This window comes from Leopardus geoffroyi, chromosome D2 (genome assembly GCF_018350155.1).
Source record: "Leopardus geoffroyi isolate Oge1 chromosome D2, O.geoffroyi_Oge1_pat1.0, whole genome shotgun sequence".
In the NCBI taxonomy this organism is placed as follows: Eukaryota; Metazoa; Chordata; class Mammalia; order Carnivora; family Felidae; genus Leopardus; species Leopardus geoffroyi.
In genome coordinates this window covers 38,322,243-38,341,721 of record NC_059334.1, presented here as the reverse complement: position 1 = coordinate 38,341,721, position 19,479 = coordinate 38,322,243, and the positions used below count along the sequence as shown (strand labels likewise).

At 48.6% G+C, this 19,479-nt stretch overlaps 1 protein-coding gene across 4 annotated transcripts in view; it reads left to right on the top strand.

Annotated features, from left to right (window-relative positions):
• Positions 1 to 8,580, top strand: part of DLG5 (discs large MAGUK scaffold protein 5) — a 130,346-nt gene extending 121,766 nt beyond the window's left edge. For all 4 annotated transcript variants that reach the window (XM_045437792.1, XM_045437794.1, XM_045437793.1 and 1 more), the window contains 5 exons: positions 2,640 to 2,783; positions 3,016 to 3,143; positions 4,352 to 4,461; positions 5,154 to 5,263; positions 6,756 to 8,580. In XM_045437792.1, coding sequence (XP_045293748.1) covers positions 2,640 to 2,783; positions 3,016 to 3,143; positions 4,352 to 4,461; positions 5,154 to 5,263; positions 6,756 to 6,859 — 596 coding nt within the window. In that variant the 3' untranslated portion in view covers positions 6,860 to 8,580. The remainder of the gene's footprint in view (positions 1 to 2,639; positions 2,784 to 3,015; positions 3,144 to 4,351; positions 4,462 to 5,153; positions 5,264 to 6,755) is intronic.
• Positions 8,581 to 19,479: the final 10,899 nt, after the last annotated feature.

Genomic DNA, 19,479 nt, shown 5'->3' with positions numbered 1-19,479 from the left:
AATCCTTTTTATTTCTGTGAAATCAGTTATGTCCCTTTCTTCACTTCCTACAGTTACATTAAGCTTCCACCTTTTGTTCTTCATTATTCTAGCTAAGAGTTTGTCAATTTTGTTGACCTTACTAAAAAGCCAAGTCTTGGTTTCATTGATTTTTTTTTCTGGTTTTCTGTTCTCTGATTTATCTCTGCTCTCTATTTTTCCCTTCCTTCTGCTAAATTTGGGTTAGTTTTTTCTTTTTTCCCCCTGATTCCTCAAAGCGTGAAGTTGGATTGTTGATTTCTTCTTTTTCAATGTCAGCATTTACTACCACAGATTTCCCTCTTAGGACTGCTTTTCTGCATCCTGCAAGCGTCGGTATGCTGTGTTGTTTTCATTTGTCTCCAAAGTTTTCTAAATTCCTCTCTGATTTGTTTCTTTGACCCTTGGGTTAAGAGTGACTTGTTGCATTTCCAAGTATGGGTCTATTTTCCTTTTTTTTTCTTTCTGCTGTTGATTTCTAGTTTCATTCCATTGTCAGAAAAGATTTTTATATAATTTCAGTCTTCTTAAATTAATTTTGTGGTCTATCCTGGAGAATGCTCCCTGTGTACTTGAGAAGAGTGTGTATTCTGCTGTTGCTGGTTGGAGTGTTCTGTGCCTGTCTGTTAGGTCCACGTGGTATGGATTGCTTTGTGGTTCAGCTGCTCTTTCCTTATTTTCTGTCTGGCTGTTTTGTCCATAACAAAAGTGGGGCTTTGAAGTCCCTATGAATATTGTGTTGCTGGTTCTTCCTTCCGTTCTGTCAATGTTTGTGTCATGTATTTGAGGGTTCTGATGTTAGGTGCATGTGTGTTTATAATTGTTGTATCTTTCTGGAGAATTCACCCTTTTGTCATTATATGATGTCCTACTTTGTCTCTTGTGACATCGTCTGCCTGAGAGTCTGTGGAGGCTGCTAGAACATGACTACCTTGCTCTCTTTACATTCTCAATTGCACGAAATAGCTTTTCTCTGTTCTTTCACTATTAGCCGGTGGGTATTCTTAGAACTAAAGTGAGTCTCCCAAACTGCATGTAGCTGGATCTTATTTATTTATCCATTCAGCCCATCCATTCACATGTCATTACTGATATGGGAGGACTTCTTTCCACTTGAATTGTTTTCTGTGTGTCTTATACCATTTTTGTCCATCTCTTCCTCCCTTGCTGCCCGCTGTTGTATGTTTTGTGGGTTTCGTTTTTTTTTGTTTGCTTTTGGTAGTGACAGGTTTTGATTCCCTTCCCATTTCCCTTCATGTATATTTTAAAGAGATTTTCTTTTTGGTTACCATTGAAATTACATAAAACCCCTTAAAGTTTTAACGTTATAACAGTCCATTTTAAACTGATAGTAACTTAATTTCAGTCTCCTGCAAAAATTCCATGTTACACCTCTGTGACCCCAACCCCATTTATATTGTTGATGACACCTATCACCTCTTTTTCTATCACTGTATAGATTAGCATAGATTTATAATTACTTTTATGCTTTCATTTTTAAATATCTACACCAGATTTAGAGTGATTTACATGCCTACATTATGTTACTTCCAGATTCTCTATATGTATCTTTTCTCTTCCCAGGGAGTTTTATGTTTTCTGTGGTTGGATTTAATGACTTGTGAGATGTTCTATAGCTCTCTGAATCTGTAATTGTGAGGACTTCCAACAAAGCAGATTATTCAGGGAGGAACAGGAATCTTCTAAATTGGTATCCCACTGTGTGGAATGTTCATAGTCATTAGGGTAGAATATGATTCTTGCTCAAATAAGTTGAAGGCATAGTGAGTTGATGTCCATACACAGGGAAATGGAGGTGTAGACGCAGTGTATCCATGCATGGGAAGTTCAGAAGGAATGTGGGAGGGCAGTATGAATTAACAGGGATGCCTTCCAGAAACATAACACTGACTGGAAGAGGGAGGTGCAGAATGTTTATAGTGTTGTGTCATTTTTGTTGGGCACGTGCACACACACAGCATATTTACTAGTGTTTTTTGAGTATGTAAAAATCAACATGTGACAACAACAAACATCTGGAAGGATGTACTTCCAGCTCATAATAGTGGTTATGAGGAGGCTGGCGGGGACCAGGACTGGAGAATGGGTGTCAGAGCTGTTTCGCCCTATCTGTAATGTTCTGATTTTTAAAAGGGAAGATGTGTTCATCTTTTCGTGGAGGAGTTCCTTTGCTCCAGGACTCCTCAGAGGCTTTAGTCAGAAATGCATAGTAGTTCCCAGATGGTCATTGTGGCCACCAAACCCTCCCCTGCTGACCGGAACAGGTCAGCTGGTCACCAGGTTGAGAAATGCTCTATAGGAAGCCATGTAGATCTACATGGATAATCTTCATGTATGGAGGTGTGGAGGTGTGGGTGAGGGAGGGGACAGACTTCCCCTCAATTCTGCCTGTGAGCTTGGTGTGCCCAGGACAAGGGGACTCTCCAGTACTGAACAGGCGAACCGTGCTGAGCTGCTCACTCCACCTGGCTCTGGATGTGTGGACTGAAGCGGGCAAAGCTGCCTGGGCTGAGAAAGGTCAGGGCAGCAGTGGGTCCCCGGCCTCTCTCCCTCCCTCTGCTCCAGGCACGTGCCTGTGACACTGCCCCTGTCTCCCACAGATTCGGTGAGCCTTGCCTATCAGCGGGTCCAGAAAGTAGACTGCACCTCCCTGAGGCCCGTCCTCATTCTGGGGCCCTTACTGGACGTGGTGAAGGAGATGCTGGTGAACGAGGCGCCCGGCAAGTTCTGCAGATGCCCCCTTGGTAAGGGGCACCCTCTGTGCCTACTGGGCTATGTCCACCTGTCCCCTGGGGCTGCGTTCCACGGTGTTTCTGAGTCCTCCTGACTTGGGTCACATTGCTCTGTGCCTTCCGGATCTTTCTCTGGAAGTAAGGATGGCAGAACTGCTCTTCTGCACAGTGTCCTTGCCCAGAATGTGCTGGGACAGCTCACCATGCCAGGGGGCATCCTCATTCCCGTGTCTGTGCTTTGCAGAGGTGATGAAGGCCTCCCAGCAGGCCATCGAGCGGGGCGTCAAAGACTGCCTGTTCGTCGACTATAAGCGGAGGAGTGGCCATTTTGATGTGACCACGGTGGCTTCCATAAAGGAGATCACAGAAAAGGTACCTGTTGCCTCAGACCAAGGGTTAGGGTTTGAGCTTTTGGGCTTGGATGCCTGGCCCTTTTGGATCTCTGCCTTGCTTGTTTCTTGGGCCTTTGGTGAACTTGCCTGTGTCCCTTTAGTCCCAAGTCGCTCTCCTCGAGGGTTGCCCCCACTGTTTTTGTGTGCTTCCACGGTCACCAACAGGATGCTAGTCCCTGCGCACATGTCACCTCTGTCCCTCTGAGGGGATCTGATGGGAGCTTTGAACTCTAGGAAAGCCCCACACGAGGGATTCTACAGCAGGGTCCTGTATCTGCTCTGCTTATGTGCAGACGTGTTTACGTGTGCCTTGTTCTGGGGACAGGGTGCCCAGCCTCCATCAGGGTCTCTGCCCCTGAAAGGATTAAGAGCCATTTCTGTGTGTCTTTAAGGCTCTTGAAGGTACTGGGGTCCGTTTGCCAGGCAGCAGGAGGAAAAGTGGGGAAATCTGGAAGGGATATTGGAAAAGCAGCTGTTGAAGGTGTGGCTACTCCTTGGTGTCCCCCTCACTGAGCGAAAGAGGTGCATGTGCTCCAGTTAGGGGTGCTCCAGGAAGGTGGAAAGCTGGCCGACGTTGGGCTCCCTCTCTGCAGCTTGTGGGCATCGGGGAGAGCCACGTGCAGAGGGCCCGTGGTCTTTCCTTGGCTCACACTCTGCCCGCAGGCTCAGGGAACCCCGGGACACGTTTCAGTCACAGCCACTCAAAGACACGCACTTCCCTTCCCCGGGGCAGGCCCTGCTGAATCTCCATGTCTTCTTTTGCTCAGTCTGGCAGAAGTGAGGCTTCTGAGGCCCGGCTAGGGGTGGGCTTTAAGAAAGTTCCCTGTATCTGGGCAGAGGAAGGACAGGAAGTTTGTGGAGGTGGGCAGTCCAGACCCCACTCCACCCTGGCTCCGAGCCTTGACCACCATCAGAGTTGACAGCTTGTGGGGGAGAGATTTTCTGGGGTAAAGCTCCCCACGGTTTTTCCTACGTGGTCTTCGTGGAAGACTGGTCATGCTGCCTGGTTCACGGGTAAGACCTTCGTGTTTGTGTATGGAGTGAGGGAGAGCAGTGTGGGAGAGGTGGGACCCAGCAGTGGCAGAGAAAGGCAGGAGGTGTCCTCAGAAGGGTGTCAGTGTTTCTGAGGCCCAGCCCACCGCCCCCTGCCTGTCCCGGGGCACTTACTCTTCCCCCTCCCCCCCTCAGAACCGGCACTGTCTCCTGGACATCTCCCCCCATGCCATCGAGCGGCTGCACCACATGCACATCTACCCCATTGTCATCTTCATCCACTACAAGAGCGCCAAACACATCAAGTAGGTGCCCGGCTCGGCGGGGGCTCGGCAGGGGCCTTGCTGGGGATGGGGCTGCTGGCTCAAACGCTAGGCAGTGGGGGCGGACGTGGGAGAATGAGACGGGCAGCGTGTGTGGGACCCTCCCCGTCTCAACGCTCGGTCAGACAGGGCTAACCAAGCACAGCCCTCCTCCCACTGCACCTTTGCCCTCTCTGGTTGCTGCCACGGTTCCCGGAGTATGCGCGGCTTTGTCTGCTCTGCTTCCTGGGCATCCCACCCCTCTTTGCCCTTCCGCCTCTCAGCTTGGTGCTCACGGGGACACGGTGACTAGCTGACCTGGGCTGGATCCAGGTCTGCTAGGAGCTGGCTTGGGTCATGGATGAGCCTTTGTTTTCACTGAGCTTTAGTTTTCACACTGGTTGGGCTGACAGCTCGTCAAGCCCTCCCCTCCATTTTGCCTTTCTGTGCTTCTAAGCTTCCGGTTCCTGCACCTGGGGACCAGCTGGGGGGCAGGGGGGGTCTGTTCTCTGTGTGCCTGCAGTGGGGCGCCCACCTCCCCCCTACTGCCCAGAGCACTCCATGGGGCCTGCAGGCTGTCGCTGTGCTTTACCAGAGGAGCGGATGGGGCCCTGTTGACAGAGGCCCTGTTACTCGGGAAGGCGGAGGGCCCGGGGAGGCAGGAGACTCAGCCTGCTTCTCTGGATGTCTGATAGGGAGCAGAGAGACCCCATCTACCTGAAGGACAAGGTGACTCAGAGGCATTCCAAAGAGCAGTTCGAGACGGCTCAGAAGATCGAACAGGAGTACAGTAGATACTTCACAGGTAGGTGTGGTCTGGCCTTGTCCACCCGGACTTTTACCCAGGCAGCAACAAATTCATCTCACAGCACAGGTGCCGAGCGTAGAGCTCCAGCATTCTAGTTGGTGGCTGCGGCCATCTGCCCTTCACACCCTCCAGGGCGCTCCACTCTTGCCGTACGGTTTGGCGAAGGAAAAGCTGCACTCTTACCAGCTTTGATCTTCAAAGCACCACAAACCGAAAGAAGCACTTCACTTTGTGGCTTTCAACCTCTGATGAAACCAGTCGTTTGTGGTGGGGTTAATGAACACTGGGCTCGCAGAGGCAAGGACCGTGATTCTAATTCACTTGTAGGGACTGTTGTGATCTGATTTCGTGTTTCTTGTGCAAAACGGTCTCAAAAACCAGACTCGGAGCTTCTATGTATGTGTATGGGAGTTTCAATCTCCAATCTGTCACAGACCAGTATTTAGTCAAATATGTTAGTAATTACTAGAGAAATGAAAATTTAAAACTCCAAAACTTACAAAATATAACCTTTGACTTTCTTCTCTTAGTTTCAACAGACATAAAATTACTCTTGTCACAGTTCGACAGCAGTTTCTAAATGCTCCCTGTCTATTTCTGTCCATACCTGTGGGAAGTGGCCGGGGACTGTTTTGTCTACCAGTGCTGTTCCATGGAGCACCCTGAGAGCTCTGGGCTAGTGTCTACGGGACCTCTGGTGTTGAAAGCCTGCAGGGCAGGGCTGGCCATAGCTGGGGACGTATCATCATCTTGCCTGGGAGTCTTCACTGGCCTATGGGGATGCCCCGGCTCCTTAAACTTATTCTTGTTTCTGGAGAATCCTGCTGCTGATTGAACCATCGCAACAGAGCCCCAAACTGCTTTCCCATGTGCCAGGCTCCACATTGCAAGACTAGGCAAGCCCCATCCAGGGCATGCGGTGAGAGTGTGCAGTTGGCGTGAGTGGGCAGATCCTGGTCATCCCTGTTACAGGGGCCCACGAAGCCTGGCAAAAGAAAAAAATTTTTTTAAAGTTTATTTATTTTGAGAGAGAGCGTGAGTGGGGGAGGGGCAGAGAGAGAGGGAGAGAGAGAGTATCCTAAGCAGTCTCTGCACTGTCAGCGCAGAGCCCAACGCAGGGCTCGAACCCACGAAACCGTGAGATCCTGACCTGAGCCAAAACCGAGAGTTGGACGCTTAACCAACTGAGCCACCCAGGCGCCCCTGAGCCTGGCAAAATTTGACACCAACCTTCATCTGAGCCCGCATTTTCAGCATCCTACTACTCAACAGCTGAGCAGAGGGACAGATAAAAAAACCAAAGTTATTTGCACTCAACTCTTTTCTTTCTCTTCCCCAATTTCTTGCTGATGGAAGAGAGCGAGGAAAGAAAACCAAGCAGCTCCAAACAGGCAGAAAACCAGAAAGAGTAAAAGATGTATTTATTTGCCACAAGCCTGGGGTCTCACTCACTTTGAACTCAATGGTGTGTTTGGGGGCTGTCTTGCAGGGGTCATCCAGGGAGGAGCCCTGTCGAGCATTTGCACTCAGATCTTGGCAATGGTCAATCAAGAACAAAACAAAGTCCTGTGGATTCCAGCCTGCCCGCTGTAGAAGAATGCCACGCTGGAAGTCGCTGTGGCTTGTCTGCCGGCATAAACGTCTGGCCCAGCTCCTTCTCAGTGACTGAAAGTACAAGTCTATCTGTATATAAACATGGAGGGGAAGGACCTGTGCACATGGACTCCGGAAGCATCTCCTCTGTAGACCCAGGGCCACAAGTGAACAGGATCCGGGCCCAGGCCATTGGACTGCCTTCCTCTCACACATGTGCTTTAAGACGAAATAAAAAAACACAAAAGACTTTTCGATAGAGGGGTTCAACACCACCCTTTCTTTAGCCAGCCGATCAGAGATGCTGCAAAGACAACCTTTCAGATCACACGTTTACAAGCCTTTTCTAAGTATTGGTTGCTTATGTTTACTTGAACGGCTCCATGTTGTCGGTGCCCAGCCCTATCCCTCTGTCAGCCACCCCCGTGTTGCTTTGGTGTTGGGTTTTGTTCCTGCTTTTAGCAAAATGACTCTGGAACCTCGCTGGGGCCCACTTTGCTCTGGGAGGTTCCTGTCGGTGGGACCAGAGCTTCAAGAAACTTCCCACTCCACGGTGGCACCTCTCCTGGAAGGGACACGGTGACTGCGCAGGCTTAGCCGCTATTGTGGCAGGACCAGTGCCTTTGTAGGGCCGAGTCACCAGCAGCCGTGTTCTCCCTTCTTGCGCCAGGAAGACCACGTAGGCTTCCTGCACCCTCATTGCTCGGGCTTTCTGTCCTACCTTCCGTGTTCTCTCATTTCTTCTCCATCTGTGATTGTTGCGTCCGCATTCTACCTGGGGTCACCACCACACCGTAGTTCTGGGCAGGGTGTTAGTTAACCGAGGGCTGGCGCTTGCTACTGGGACCTCTTCAGCTTCTGTAAATAATGACCGCTTTATCAGTGCAATTTTTGCAGGGTAACTCTTAAACGCTGGGGGTTGGGGCAGGTACATCAGCTGTCTCTGATGTGAAGACACTCGTGTTTCAGACTTTGAACCCAGAGCGCTTAGGGGAAGCTTAATGCCGAGTGTCCTCACTGTCAGACATCTAGAGAGTGGCTGAGGACCTTCTTAGTCCCGGTGACCGTGCTCCCAGCATAAACACGACCCCACAAGAACGTCTTTGTTGGGGGTTTTGTTTTGGTTGGGTTTTCTTCTTTTCTTTTCTTTTTTCTTTTTCTTTCTTTTTTTTTTTTTTTTTTTGCACTTCTGATGCTGGATATCTCCGGCTGAAGATTTGATGTGGTTCCTCCTTAAACTGTGCGTCCTGTTAATAATAGGTACTGTACTGGGCTCCGTGGAAGTGTCACTGGGGTAGGACCTATATTTTAATACTATTCCTAACATTTCATTTTACTAGCAAGAAATCTTTGATTTCATTTTATTCTTTGTAATTCTAGACACTAGATTGTAGATTAGCCAAACTGACATTTTTTTAAAAAAAGGGATATATTTTCTTGCACAGTTGTTCAAAAAGAGACATGTGTCAGTCCTCAGTGCTGCCCTTTGTTTCACAGGTACGCATCGTCTTCTAGCTCAGACAACCAAGACAGACGGTGGGCTGTCTGCGGTCCCACCTGGTGCCCTCTGGCTGTCTCTCTGGGTTGCGGCCCGAGTGGGACTGTGATGGTAGTGTGCACAGGTACTGTTCTGACAGACTGGGATTTTCTGTACTAAAACCTTACTTTGTATCAAAAGTTACACAGACTTTAGTACAATAAATAAAGGTCAATTTCCGTAACTTGCTGAAATGAAGATACCTGTTTTTTAAATTGGTTTTCCGTCTGTTCCCCGTCCTTCGGCTCTCTGCATGTAGCCGGAATTGTCTGGTGTGCGAGGTTCTCTCCAGCGCCTGTGATACTCAGGAGCCCCTTTGACCTGCTGCCTGCACCCTCAGCTGCTTACATTCAGAGCTGTGAAGAGCAAAGGAGATTTGAAGGACACGGAGATCCCCTAATGTCCTCAGTAAGGGGAGGAGGCCCAGGTCAGGCCCGGGGCTAAAGAAGGCCGCGCCTGGCGTGGGGGCTGCACTGTGATAGGACCCAGCATTGCAGTACCACGTAGGGCTCTCTGGAGTTCTGGGGTGGCAGGAAGCCCGGACTGGCCTCATTAGATGCGCCGAAGTCTGGGTCAGAGCAGAGTCCTTCTCCTCTGCTCTTTTTGCCTCGAGGCCTGCAGGGGCGCCGCACCATGCCGCTGCGTGACCTGGCCAGCGGGGGCTGACTTGGTGTTAGTATCTCCTTGGTCCTTTCTTGCTGGGTGAAGTTCCATTGTGGACCTGCAGTCTTGGCCTCACCGGTGGCCACTAGAGTCACAGGGCTGTGTGGACTGTGGCAGCTGAGGTGTGGGGGTGGGGGGCTGGTGCGGCTGGCCAGGGCCCAGAGGGCCTCCTCTTTTTGTCCACCTGCACCCAGCCACCGGGCTGCCCAGAGCCAGGGTGAGAGCGGCAGTGGCTGCACAGATTTTGTCACCCACCTGGCAAATGGGGTCAACGGCCACTTGTTTTAGCAGTGGGTCTTTTAGACGTATCTGTATTTTCCAAATCTCCTATAGGAAACTTGGTTTTCTGTTATGATTACAAGGAAAAAAACTATGGCTTTTAACAGTGGAGGCCCGCTGAGTTGCTGAGATCCCAGAGTGCTTGCTTCTGGATGCTACAAAGTACCACTGAGGGAATTCGTGCTCGTCTCTAAGCCATGCCGAGACTGGGGCAGCGAGGAGGGCTGCAGAGGCAGATGGGGCTCTGCCCCAAGCAGGTGTCTGTCTCGTGCAGGCTCAGATCCTTCTGGAAAGGCAGAGCTGACTTTCGTCCAGCCGTGAGACCTTGGATGCATCACACTCGTGGCCTCAGCACCTGGGCCTTTGAAGACAATGCAGGCTACATCATCTCTAAGACCCTTCCCGTGCTGACATCTGGGGTAGGTGTGGGAAATGGGGCTTCAGCAGAACCCCAGCTCCGGGTAGCCTTTTCGGGGGTCAGAGGAGCTGCTCGACATCTCGTGCTTACGAGTGGAAACTGACAGGGTCTGGGCTAGGAGCCAGGCTCCGCCCCAGAGTCTCGGACCTCTCCTTGGCTGGAACAAAGGGTTTGGTGCAAGGAAACCGACCTGCTGCCCGCCTTAGATGGACAGGGCAGAGGGCCACCTGGACCAGATACCAAGGATGGAGAGAAATACAAGGATGTGCAGGGCGGGCCTCAGAGCAAGCCTATGCCACCGGGGAGCGCTGGCGTCAGAGGGCTGATCCTCTCACAGGGCCTGCGGTGGCACTGCCCCCTGCCATTGGTGTTCGAACTTGGCAGGTTTCATTGACCTTGTTTCGTCTGTCTATATCCTCACCGACTCGTACCTGCCCGAATTAGTCTCTGGCCCTTTGATGGCTCCCCTTGATGTTCTCTTTGCAATTATGCATCTATCTATCTATCTATCTATAAATATTTCAACTGTGAAGTGTATCCTACATATAGAATAGTGTGTGCAATGTAATCGTACAGCCTAAACAACAATAAAATGGGCAGGGTGTTTCTCTTCAGGGAACACAACACTACTAATCCTTCAGAAGGCCTCTTAGGCCCAACATGGTCAAATTCTCTGCCTTTTCCACCAAAGGAAGCCGTGCCCTGACTTGTAGTTTAATAATTTCCTTGCTTTTCTGTTTTTATCCCCGACAGATCTTGAAAGAATAGTGTTCAGTGTTGAAAACACCTGGCATCCAGTACCAACTTAGCTGTGTGGGGAGAGAACAATATTGCCGCCATTAGATGAAATTGGCTAGGAAGACTAATGCGATCTCTGGGTCAGAGTGACTCTCAGCCCCCCTGGGAATTTACCGGAGCCCCTTCTGGGGGAGTCCGCACACAAAGCCTAGAATGGGCCCAGGGGCGGGGGGTCGGGGCCGCCAGTCGGGGCACGTGGCAGCGGTGCATTCCGTACACGAGGTCCTCGCCGTCTGACGGAAATGTGATTGGAGGACTTGGGATGCTGCTGCTTGCGTGCTCACCACCGCCGTCTGGATTTTGCCAGCAACTCAAAGAGAGACACTTCTGTGGGATGGAATGCTGATATCTCAAGGTGATCTGCAGGGCAGGAAGTTTGTCAGCTCATGTCAAGACAAGCCTAGTAGAAATGAGAATGTGCACCAGGGTCACCGGATGCACTGCTCTTAGCAAAGCCACGTGGAGAGAGAGCCACTGGTGCTAACAGCCCTTCCTGTTTCTGTCTTGAGTCCCTGCCCCAAACCCGACTCGTTGCCCTTGAAGAAGTCTGGTGCCAGCTCTCGTGCCAAAATCTCTCCTCTGCTTTCCTGGGGATTTTCATCATTTCTTTCTTGGGCTCTCCTCTCTCTTGACGGATCTCTTGTTTCTGGTGCCACTTGTGAGAAGAAAGGGTCAATATTGGAATTCTTTCCAATATTGGAATATCGGAATATGCAGGGTGACTTGGTTTACCTTCTCCTGACACTGTCTTTTAGAAGAGTTCTGAATTAAAAAGAAGTAAAAAATAGAAGAGTTCTGAATTAAGAAAAGAGTAGCCAAGTCTGTATTCACCATTGTCTCCAGATAGGTGCATCTGGGTAAGGAGGCCTGAGAGGCAGCACCTCGATGCTAAGAGCCCAAATAAGAAGGAACTGCATCGACAACTGGCATGGGGCCTCAGTTATTCGTGTGTCAGCTGCACTTGACTGAATCTCTCCGTTTCTGATCCCCTGTCAGTATATTTTGTCATTTTCCCGTTCTTTCACACAGATTTACTCAACTTTGTCAGTCCCTTCTAGTGAGTTCTCATCCTCGCTATCTTGCTTTTAATTTCCAAGAACTCTTTATTTTCTGAACGGTCTTTTATTTTTTTAATATTTATTTTTGGGAGAGTGCAAACTGGGGAGGGGCAGAGAGAAGGGGACAGAGGATCCGAAGTGGGCTCTTGGGCTGACGGGTTGACAGCAGCGAGCCCAATGTGGGGCTTGAACTCACGAACCACGAGATCATGACTTGAGCTGAAGTCGGATGCTCAACTGACTGAACCACCCAGGTGCCCCTGAACGTTCTACTTTATGTCATTCTGGATTTGTCTCCTGGATACAATATTCTGTCTGAAGATAGACTTTTTTCTTTTGTCTTTTCTCCTGAATCTAATTTCTCCATTTTTTTTCCTATTTGTCTTGGCCTCAGCCTTGCACCCCAGAGGATTTGACCTCAGGTGTCTGGGAATCCTTGGGTGTCTGCTGAGGATTATCATGGACTGGCTGTGCCACTCATTGGGCAGTGTCAGTGATGAGCCCCTTACGTCTGCAGGAGTTGGTCGGATTCCCCAGAGGAGTCGTTTGGGCTCTGACCGGAAGGGCAGGCCTGGCAGCATGTGTGGCGCCACATTGGCGGGGGAAGGCCGATACTTGACATTCAGCATTCAATATGGCAGCACACAGCCACGTACTCCTTTCGTTTTCAGTGTGCCGCCAATCCTCTGGTCTGTGCCTGCCATTCCCTTGTCCAGAAAACCTCTCTTACGTTCTTCAGGGAGAAAACTTCCTGACTTCTGCTGAGTTGAGGGAAGTGCAGGAGCCCTGGAGTTTGGAATCTAGGAATAAGTCTCTTTTTGGCCTTCCAAAATTCTTGAGTCTTCTCTCCACCCCAGGTTCTAGAAGTAACAATACCTCGGTTCCTTGCATTCGAGAATTCCCTGTTTTCCCTTGTTGTTTTAGGATCGGGCATGCTTAGGTCTGCTACATAACTTGCCACTGGCCCATCTCCTTTTCATCTTCTCTTAAAAAAAAATTTTTTTTAATGTTTATTTATTTTTGACAGAGACAGCATGAGTGGGGGAGGAACGGGTGGGTGGGGGAGACACAGAATCCCAGGCAGGCTCCAGGCTCTGAGCTGTCAGCAAGCACAGAGCCTGACATGGGGCTGAAACGCACGAACTATGAGATCATGACCTGAGCCCAAGTCAGATGCTTAACCGACTGAGCCACCCAGGTGCCCCTCCATTTCATTTTCTAAAGTGACTTTGTGGTGGCTATTTCTCTGCTCTCCCTGTGTTTCTGGATTTATAGTTTTTTAAAAAGAAATCCTTTTCCTATATTTACTTTGTTTTAATAGAGGAACAAAATGCAGTGTATGTATCATTCTGTTTTCTTATCCCAGAAGGCAGGCTTACACTTTTTCATGTTCCTTTACACTTCTTTTGATCTCACTGGGGGCCTGGAAGGACCTCAAATGCATGCCTTTCAACAGCAGTGTCTCTTCCAGTTGGGGGTATGTCGTTCAAGCCTCGACAGGAGAGGCAGGGCCAGCAGGAACCAGACCGTGGGTGTGTGAACATGAACCTGTGACAAGATATGGGCTTATGGGAGAGTGAGTGCTGGCGAGCAAGCGTGAGGTCCACAGGGCTGGGGGTCCCGCCTGCAGGTCCCGGGCAGGTGGGGCTCCTGGGCAGGGGACTGACGGAGGGAAGAGTGGGCAGGTTAAACTCCTCAGGGGAGCGGACACTGTTGTCCACACATGCAGCTTCTTCCCTTATTCCAGGGAGGTCTCCCCTTTACAGGCCTTTCTGCTTCCAAGGTCTTTTGACTGAATCAGGCTCACCCAGACTATCCAGGAATACTCCCTTGCTGTTAATGTCAGCTGATTAGGGGCTTTAATTGCAAGTGAAAAATCCCTTCATGGCCATGCCTAGCTGGGTGTTTGAGTCATGGAGGACTGTGGCCTAGCCAAGTCGACACCTCCAAAAAACCATTACAGGGGCGTTTACCAATCATTTACCTAACCAGTTCCCCACAAATGGGCGTTCAGATTAAGTTTGTTGTTTGTTTATAGATTCACTTAACCTAATCTTCATAGAAGCTTCAATGTGGAGTCTGTACCTCACAGATACGGACATCAGACATCGAGAGGCTTTATGCAGTTATAGGAGATTGCCTGAGCCCTTTTCTAACACCAGGTTACCTTTGGGATAAAACCAGTCTCGTGCTTATTTTGGAGTTCTCTTTAGCTTCATACAGATGCTACCCGCTCTGAGGATGTTAATCATCTAAGCCACTTCACGCCTGCTTGAGTCTGAAAGAGGGACAGAGGTTCTGAGAACCGAGTGCCTGTGAGGGTAAAGGAGGGACTGGCAGGGCCCCTGGGGTCCAGCTACAGACTGGGGCGTTCTGCCGCTCGTGGTGTGGCATGGCCAGCGTCTGAGAATACATTATGGTAAAACAGCAGAATCAGAAGGTCCTCTGAGTTCTTAACAATGCATGCTGGTCTTCGTTCTCTATGGAAATAATGAAAGTAATGTATCTAAAATTGCAAGATATTTTACTGAAAACGGTGGTCTCTTGACGAACAGCTTATTTTTAAAGATTATCTGCTAATACTTAGCATGAAGGTAATTTATGTTTAACTTTTGCATTTTGCAAGTTTACGTGTCTCTTGAAGTACACTAACTTTTACATTTTTGTGTTTGGAATGTATTTTGATAGCATTTTATAATTTCTAAACAGTTCCCTTTGTTCTTAGAAATCAGTGTCTTTTTAAAGATTCCATTTTAATGGCATTCTCAATCTCTTTGCAGTGTTACAGGATCTAGACTAAGCAAGCGCCTCTCTTAGGAGGCTGCTGCTTGAGGTCATCTTTTGTGGGGAATACAGTTGTTTCTTTAGAACCAAAAATCTCAGAGTTGAATCTGAAAGGTGTGTGTCCATGTACATATCGTTGAAGATCAGAAGGCAGGGCCCTTATTTCAGGTCAAAGCCCAGATAATTGGCCCTTAAGAATGCAGGGAAGGAGCCTCTCAAAATGTCTACAAATGCAAAAGAACATGGATGGAAGCCTAGCAGGAGAACTCCTCTGGGTCTTTAGGAGACTGCTAACTTGTTTTCCCCAACAGTGCAAGGAGGACGACCCAGGTATGGGGGGACAGGAGCGTATTGGCCTTCGTGCCAAAGCAATGCCTCATCCTGACTGGAGTCCATCCTTCAATCCCGTAACAGCAGGCTTGATTTCCTACGCTGTGTGACAAGTGGATTATGTGACGCTCTTGACGATGGTGCTATTCATGAGAGGTCAAGGGCTACTGCTTACCATCCAGCTGCTTGGCCAGCAGAAGTCACTGTAGCAGGCGCTCTGCACAGGCTACTGCGATCAAAATTGTGTCAATATGCACAAGTGTCCCTGGTACACTCTTTGGCATTGTTGCTGTGTGGAGAAGGTAACACCGGTCCTGATCACCATCAAAGAGGTTGAGGCCTTTGTGGTGTCTGTCCATTAGCAGGAACTGAGTCTTTGATCTGATCACTTACAGTTCTCTGCGCCAAACACTGATTGGGTCAGTGTGCGGCCTTGGGTTGGATCCTCATGATGGCTGTCATCCTGAGGTCAATCAGGGAAGGAGTTAGCGGAGGAGCAAGTCAAGATATGTCTGAATGTGCCCAGATGACAGCAGCCAGCACCATCAGGGGGAGCCAAAACCAACATTGGGATTGCGGTCCGCCAAGTGGAAGCAGACATTCAGCCATTCCTGCTGCAGTAGAAGAGGTTAAGAAGGCTGACAAACAGGCTCCATCAGATACCCTGGAGGGGTTAAACTCTCACGCAGAAGGCTTTCTGATGTCCCCACAGCAACCAGTTGGTGATAGAGCACACACCATCATGTGCTGGGTTCAAAGCCTTAGAATGGACACCAGGAGCTACAGTCACAATACTCGGGCTTGTTACTACGTCAGCTGGCAGGATCAAACATGGGCTCTGACCGCGAATACATCCTCTAGGATGCACTTGGTGTCCTCAGGCTAGTCGAAATAGTCTGGTATGACAGCCAATCTATGGGGGGAAAATGCAGGGATGAAAGGCCAGAGGCCCACAGTGGGGGAGGTGTGTGTCCCCTTGTTGTGAGGCGGCCCATCTGTAGGAAGTGCTGGGGGGCGGGAAAGGCTTCTTGGACTCTTTGTTGTGGTTTTGCCCCTGCAGGCCTCACATGACCCCGGGGGACCAGGTGGAGATGTGAAAGAAAGGAAGTGGCCGGAAACATATCGGGTGATGAGGTGGGATGGGTGAGTAAAGGATTTCAGGATTTCAGTGGGTGGGACTGGAGGTGCCTCCTTGGCTTAGAAGATCTCTCTCTGGAAGGATCTGTTGATCAGGGCTTCCTGGAGTATTTTTTATTTTTTGCTTCAAAAGTAGAAAAGATATAAAAATGTATATTTTTATACAAGAGATGTCTCCTCTCAGGTTCATTCCACCCTTCATCCCAGAAAGAGGACAGACTTTCATCCTTGTCCCTATGGCTTCTTAAAGCAGACACCAGCTGAATCAGATGAGCTTCCCCACCCGCCCCTCTCATCCAGAAGGAACACACCCTGTATTCTGTATCCTACTTTTTTCTGCATAACCCAAAACGCTGGTGTGGCCTTTTGCTCTATATTGCACACACTACAATGGCAGCAGATGGGGCTCTTGTAGTTGAGAATGCAAATGCAGGTGCCATCAGTAGAGGTGGGAAAGTACAAGCCCATGTAAAGTGGGCACAAGGTTCACATCCCACCACAGAGAGCCCATTTCCCTGACAATGCCCCTCCGAAGATGGGCCAGAGATTGGGGTGGTGTTCGGGGTGAGGGGCAGGTGTGTGGAGGGGGCATCCCTGGGGCTACCACTGTCTCCTGTCTTTCTTAGGCAGTGGAGAACAGGGAATGTGGTTGAAAAAGAAAAAAAAAAAAAAAAAGAGGTTTAAAGATATTTCATGTCAAGCCAGACAAGAAGCTCTGCTCTGTGCCCACATGTTGGGGGTGGGGGTGCTAGGAGAAGTCTTGGCTCCTGCTTTAGGGTTTGTGGGTAGTAATTTCTGTGCATGTAATAGCCCTGGGTTCCCTGGGGTCATGGGGGGTGGAGGTTTTCTGCTAGCACTCAACAAGTTAGAGTGCCCGCCTTGCCTCACGCCCTTGATCCTTATAGAATATCCTGAGCCGGATGTGTCGTCTAGGGACCCTGAGGCACGAATGAGGGACTCGGACCAAGGGACACTGAGTGTTCTTCAAGGGTCTCGGAAAGTGAGGAAATATGTGATGCTGTCCAGGGAGGAAAATGGTGCTGCACTTCCCTCCCACTGGGCACTAGGAGAGGTTGGTGGCCCTGTGACAATGCCACCATGCCGTGGGGTGGCAACGCGGTTATTAGGATGCACTGCGGATTGTGACCGAACATAACCTGACAGAGAAAAGGGCTGGTCATGAGCCATGTGCACCACCATGGCAATGGGCCCTAATATTGCAGGATACCAACTATGTGCCATGTATTACACCAGGTGACTTTCAAAGGCTCTGTGCTCTACGTTTTTTCCAGGGTTAAAATTCTTTATTCTTTTTTAACAATCAGTATTTGTGGCATTCTTTTATTCAAATTAAATTAAACTCATTTTTAGGAGGTCAATTTAATTAACCACATGTCTAATGAAAAGAGCATGAAACTGTCATTTTAAAGCAACAGGACATTATTTTGCATTATTGAGCCAGATATGTAAGACTTAAAATTGCCTAGTTGGAGGCACTTAGTTAAAAAACAAAAAAACCCACAAACTTTCTTTTTTTAGTTTAAAAAATTAAATTGTAGAGAAAAAAATAAACCATCTTTTTCTTGTAAATATTAACAGGCATGTGGCAAAAAATGCAAATGGTATAGTATTTGCAAGAATTGACGTTAGATTCCATTGTCATTGACATTGTAAGGGGTCTGGCTGTTACCACATTAAATGTGATCCCACTTAGCATCAGTAACAATTGTGGAAATAAATAGGAGCTGCTCTGATGAGAACAAGCCAGGGCTACTCCCAGCTTGCCGTAGGAAGGGAGTCAGCCCCCAGCACTTGCCTTTGGTAGAGACTCAAAGGCAGGCAGGGGAGTGAGAAAGCTGTGTGGAAAAGGAAAGGGTCAGGTGTGCTCTGATCAGTCTGTTGGCCTGGGAAGCTGGAGGCAGGCTAACTAGCAGGGGAGCATCCTGCGTGATCAGTTAGGGTGCTTATTTGGCTTTCTGTGGTTGGTTTTACTAAGCTAGATGCCGGGGCAAAAATTACGGAAGCTGGCAGGTATTGACCAACTCTTGACCATTTGGAGCCAACTGTTATCGAGGTTGTCTGGCCTGGTGGCTTCAGATTGTGGGTCCAAGTCCTCTATTTTTATATATGACCTGCTGTCGTCCATTAATCAATCTCATAATGGAATCACCAGCTATTATGATGAGATGCAGTGTGAAGTAAGGACATAGCATCGCCTGTGAGGCGTTTGTGCCAAAAATGTTTCACCTGGATCACATCAAGCCATTAAATCCAGGCACTGGTTTACAGGAAGTTTAGGGAATGAAGAAATCATCAGATCTACGATGAGGAGTATTCCTCATCAGGTAATCACCTGGTCTCTTCAGTTCGAGGTATAGAAAAAGGTGTGTGTGTGGCGGGTGGGGGGGTGGGGTGCGGGCAGGGTGGATGGATGGAAGAAACTTTTAAATTCAAAGTGTCTTAAGGACATATAACCAACTATAAGAAAAAAAGTTATGAGACATTTGGGAAACTTGAGGTTTGGATATGGACCTTGAGTGAAATTATATTAGGGAATGGGTCAAGATGTTGGGGTGCTGGGGCAATGTGTTGTGGCAATGCTGTCTCAATTCTTCAGAGGCACGGTGCCTAGTGTCATTTCCTTTGAAGTGGTTCAGCAAGGTAAAGATGAGGCCACGTGGCAAAATGTAGTTTTAGATCTGGATGGTGAGTCCTGGGTTTTCATCACAGAAAAAGTACACTTGTCTGAACTTCTTCCTGTAACGCTTAGAAAAGAGTATTTTGACCTGCTCTCCGTTCTACTTCCTTTAAATAACCACAATTACAATTTATGTCTACACAAGGAAGAAACAGACTTGTATTCTCCCTTATATGTTTACTTAAATAAAACCATAACCTGGTCGCTTGATTTTTCCCCACCAATACCACGGAGACTTCTCCATATCAAAACATGTGAATCTGCCTCTTCTTTTTATGACAGTATTTATTTGCATGAACGAACCATCATTTATTTAATATTGGTACTTTTTATAAATAGTTTTTCTGCTGTTAGAAGCATTATCTAATTCTCTCAAAGAGTGAAAGAGGCATGAAAGGAAACAGGCTTGTTGCTTGCCCGAAGACACATAGCCAAGTAAGAGAGAGAACCAGGCTTTGAAGCCAAGTTCATGTTTCTAGAGCCCTTGACACTGTGTTCATAAAACAAGTGCTTCTTCTAGCATCCCCCCCTTTTGGGACTGATTTGTCTTCGGCCTCTCAGAGACTGACCTGTCACCTGGTGTGTAATATGGGGGCATTTGATCAAGAGTCAAAAATACCTCAACTGATTTGTACCTAACAATGGATGTGTCACTTTAAGCACTTATCTCTGATATTTAGTGTCCTTTTTTATAAATGGGCCTGCTACTTCCTTACAACCAATAAAATAATGCCTTTGAAGGATGAGGCACAAGCAGGGACCACCCGGACCACTGCCTGGAAAGCTGAACATCCCTGTCGCTGCCATCAATAGAAGATGTTCCCCACACAGTACACTTCTAATTCAGGTTTCCTGTGACCGCTTCTGTAGAGTCATCTGTCCGCACCCTAGCTGTAAGGGAGCCCAAGAAAGCAAATG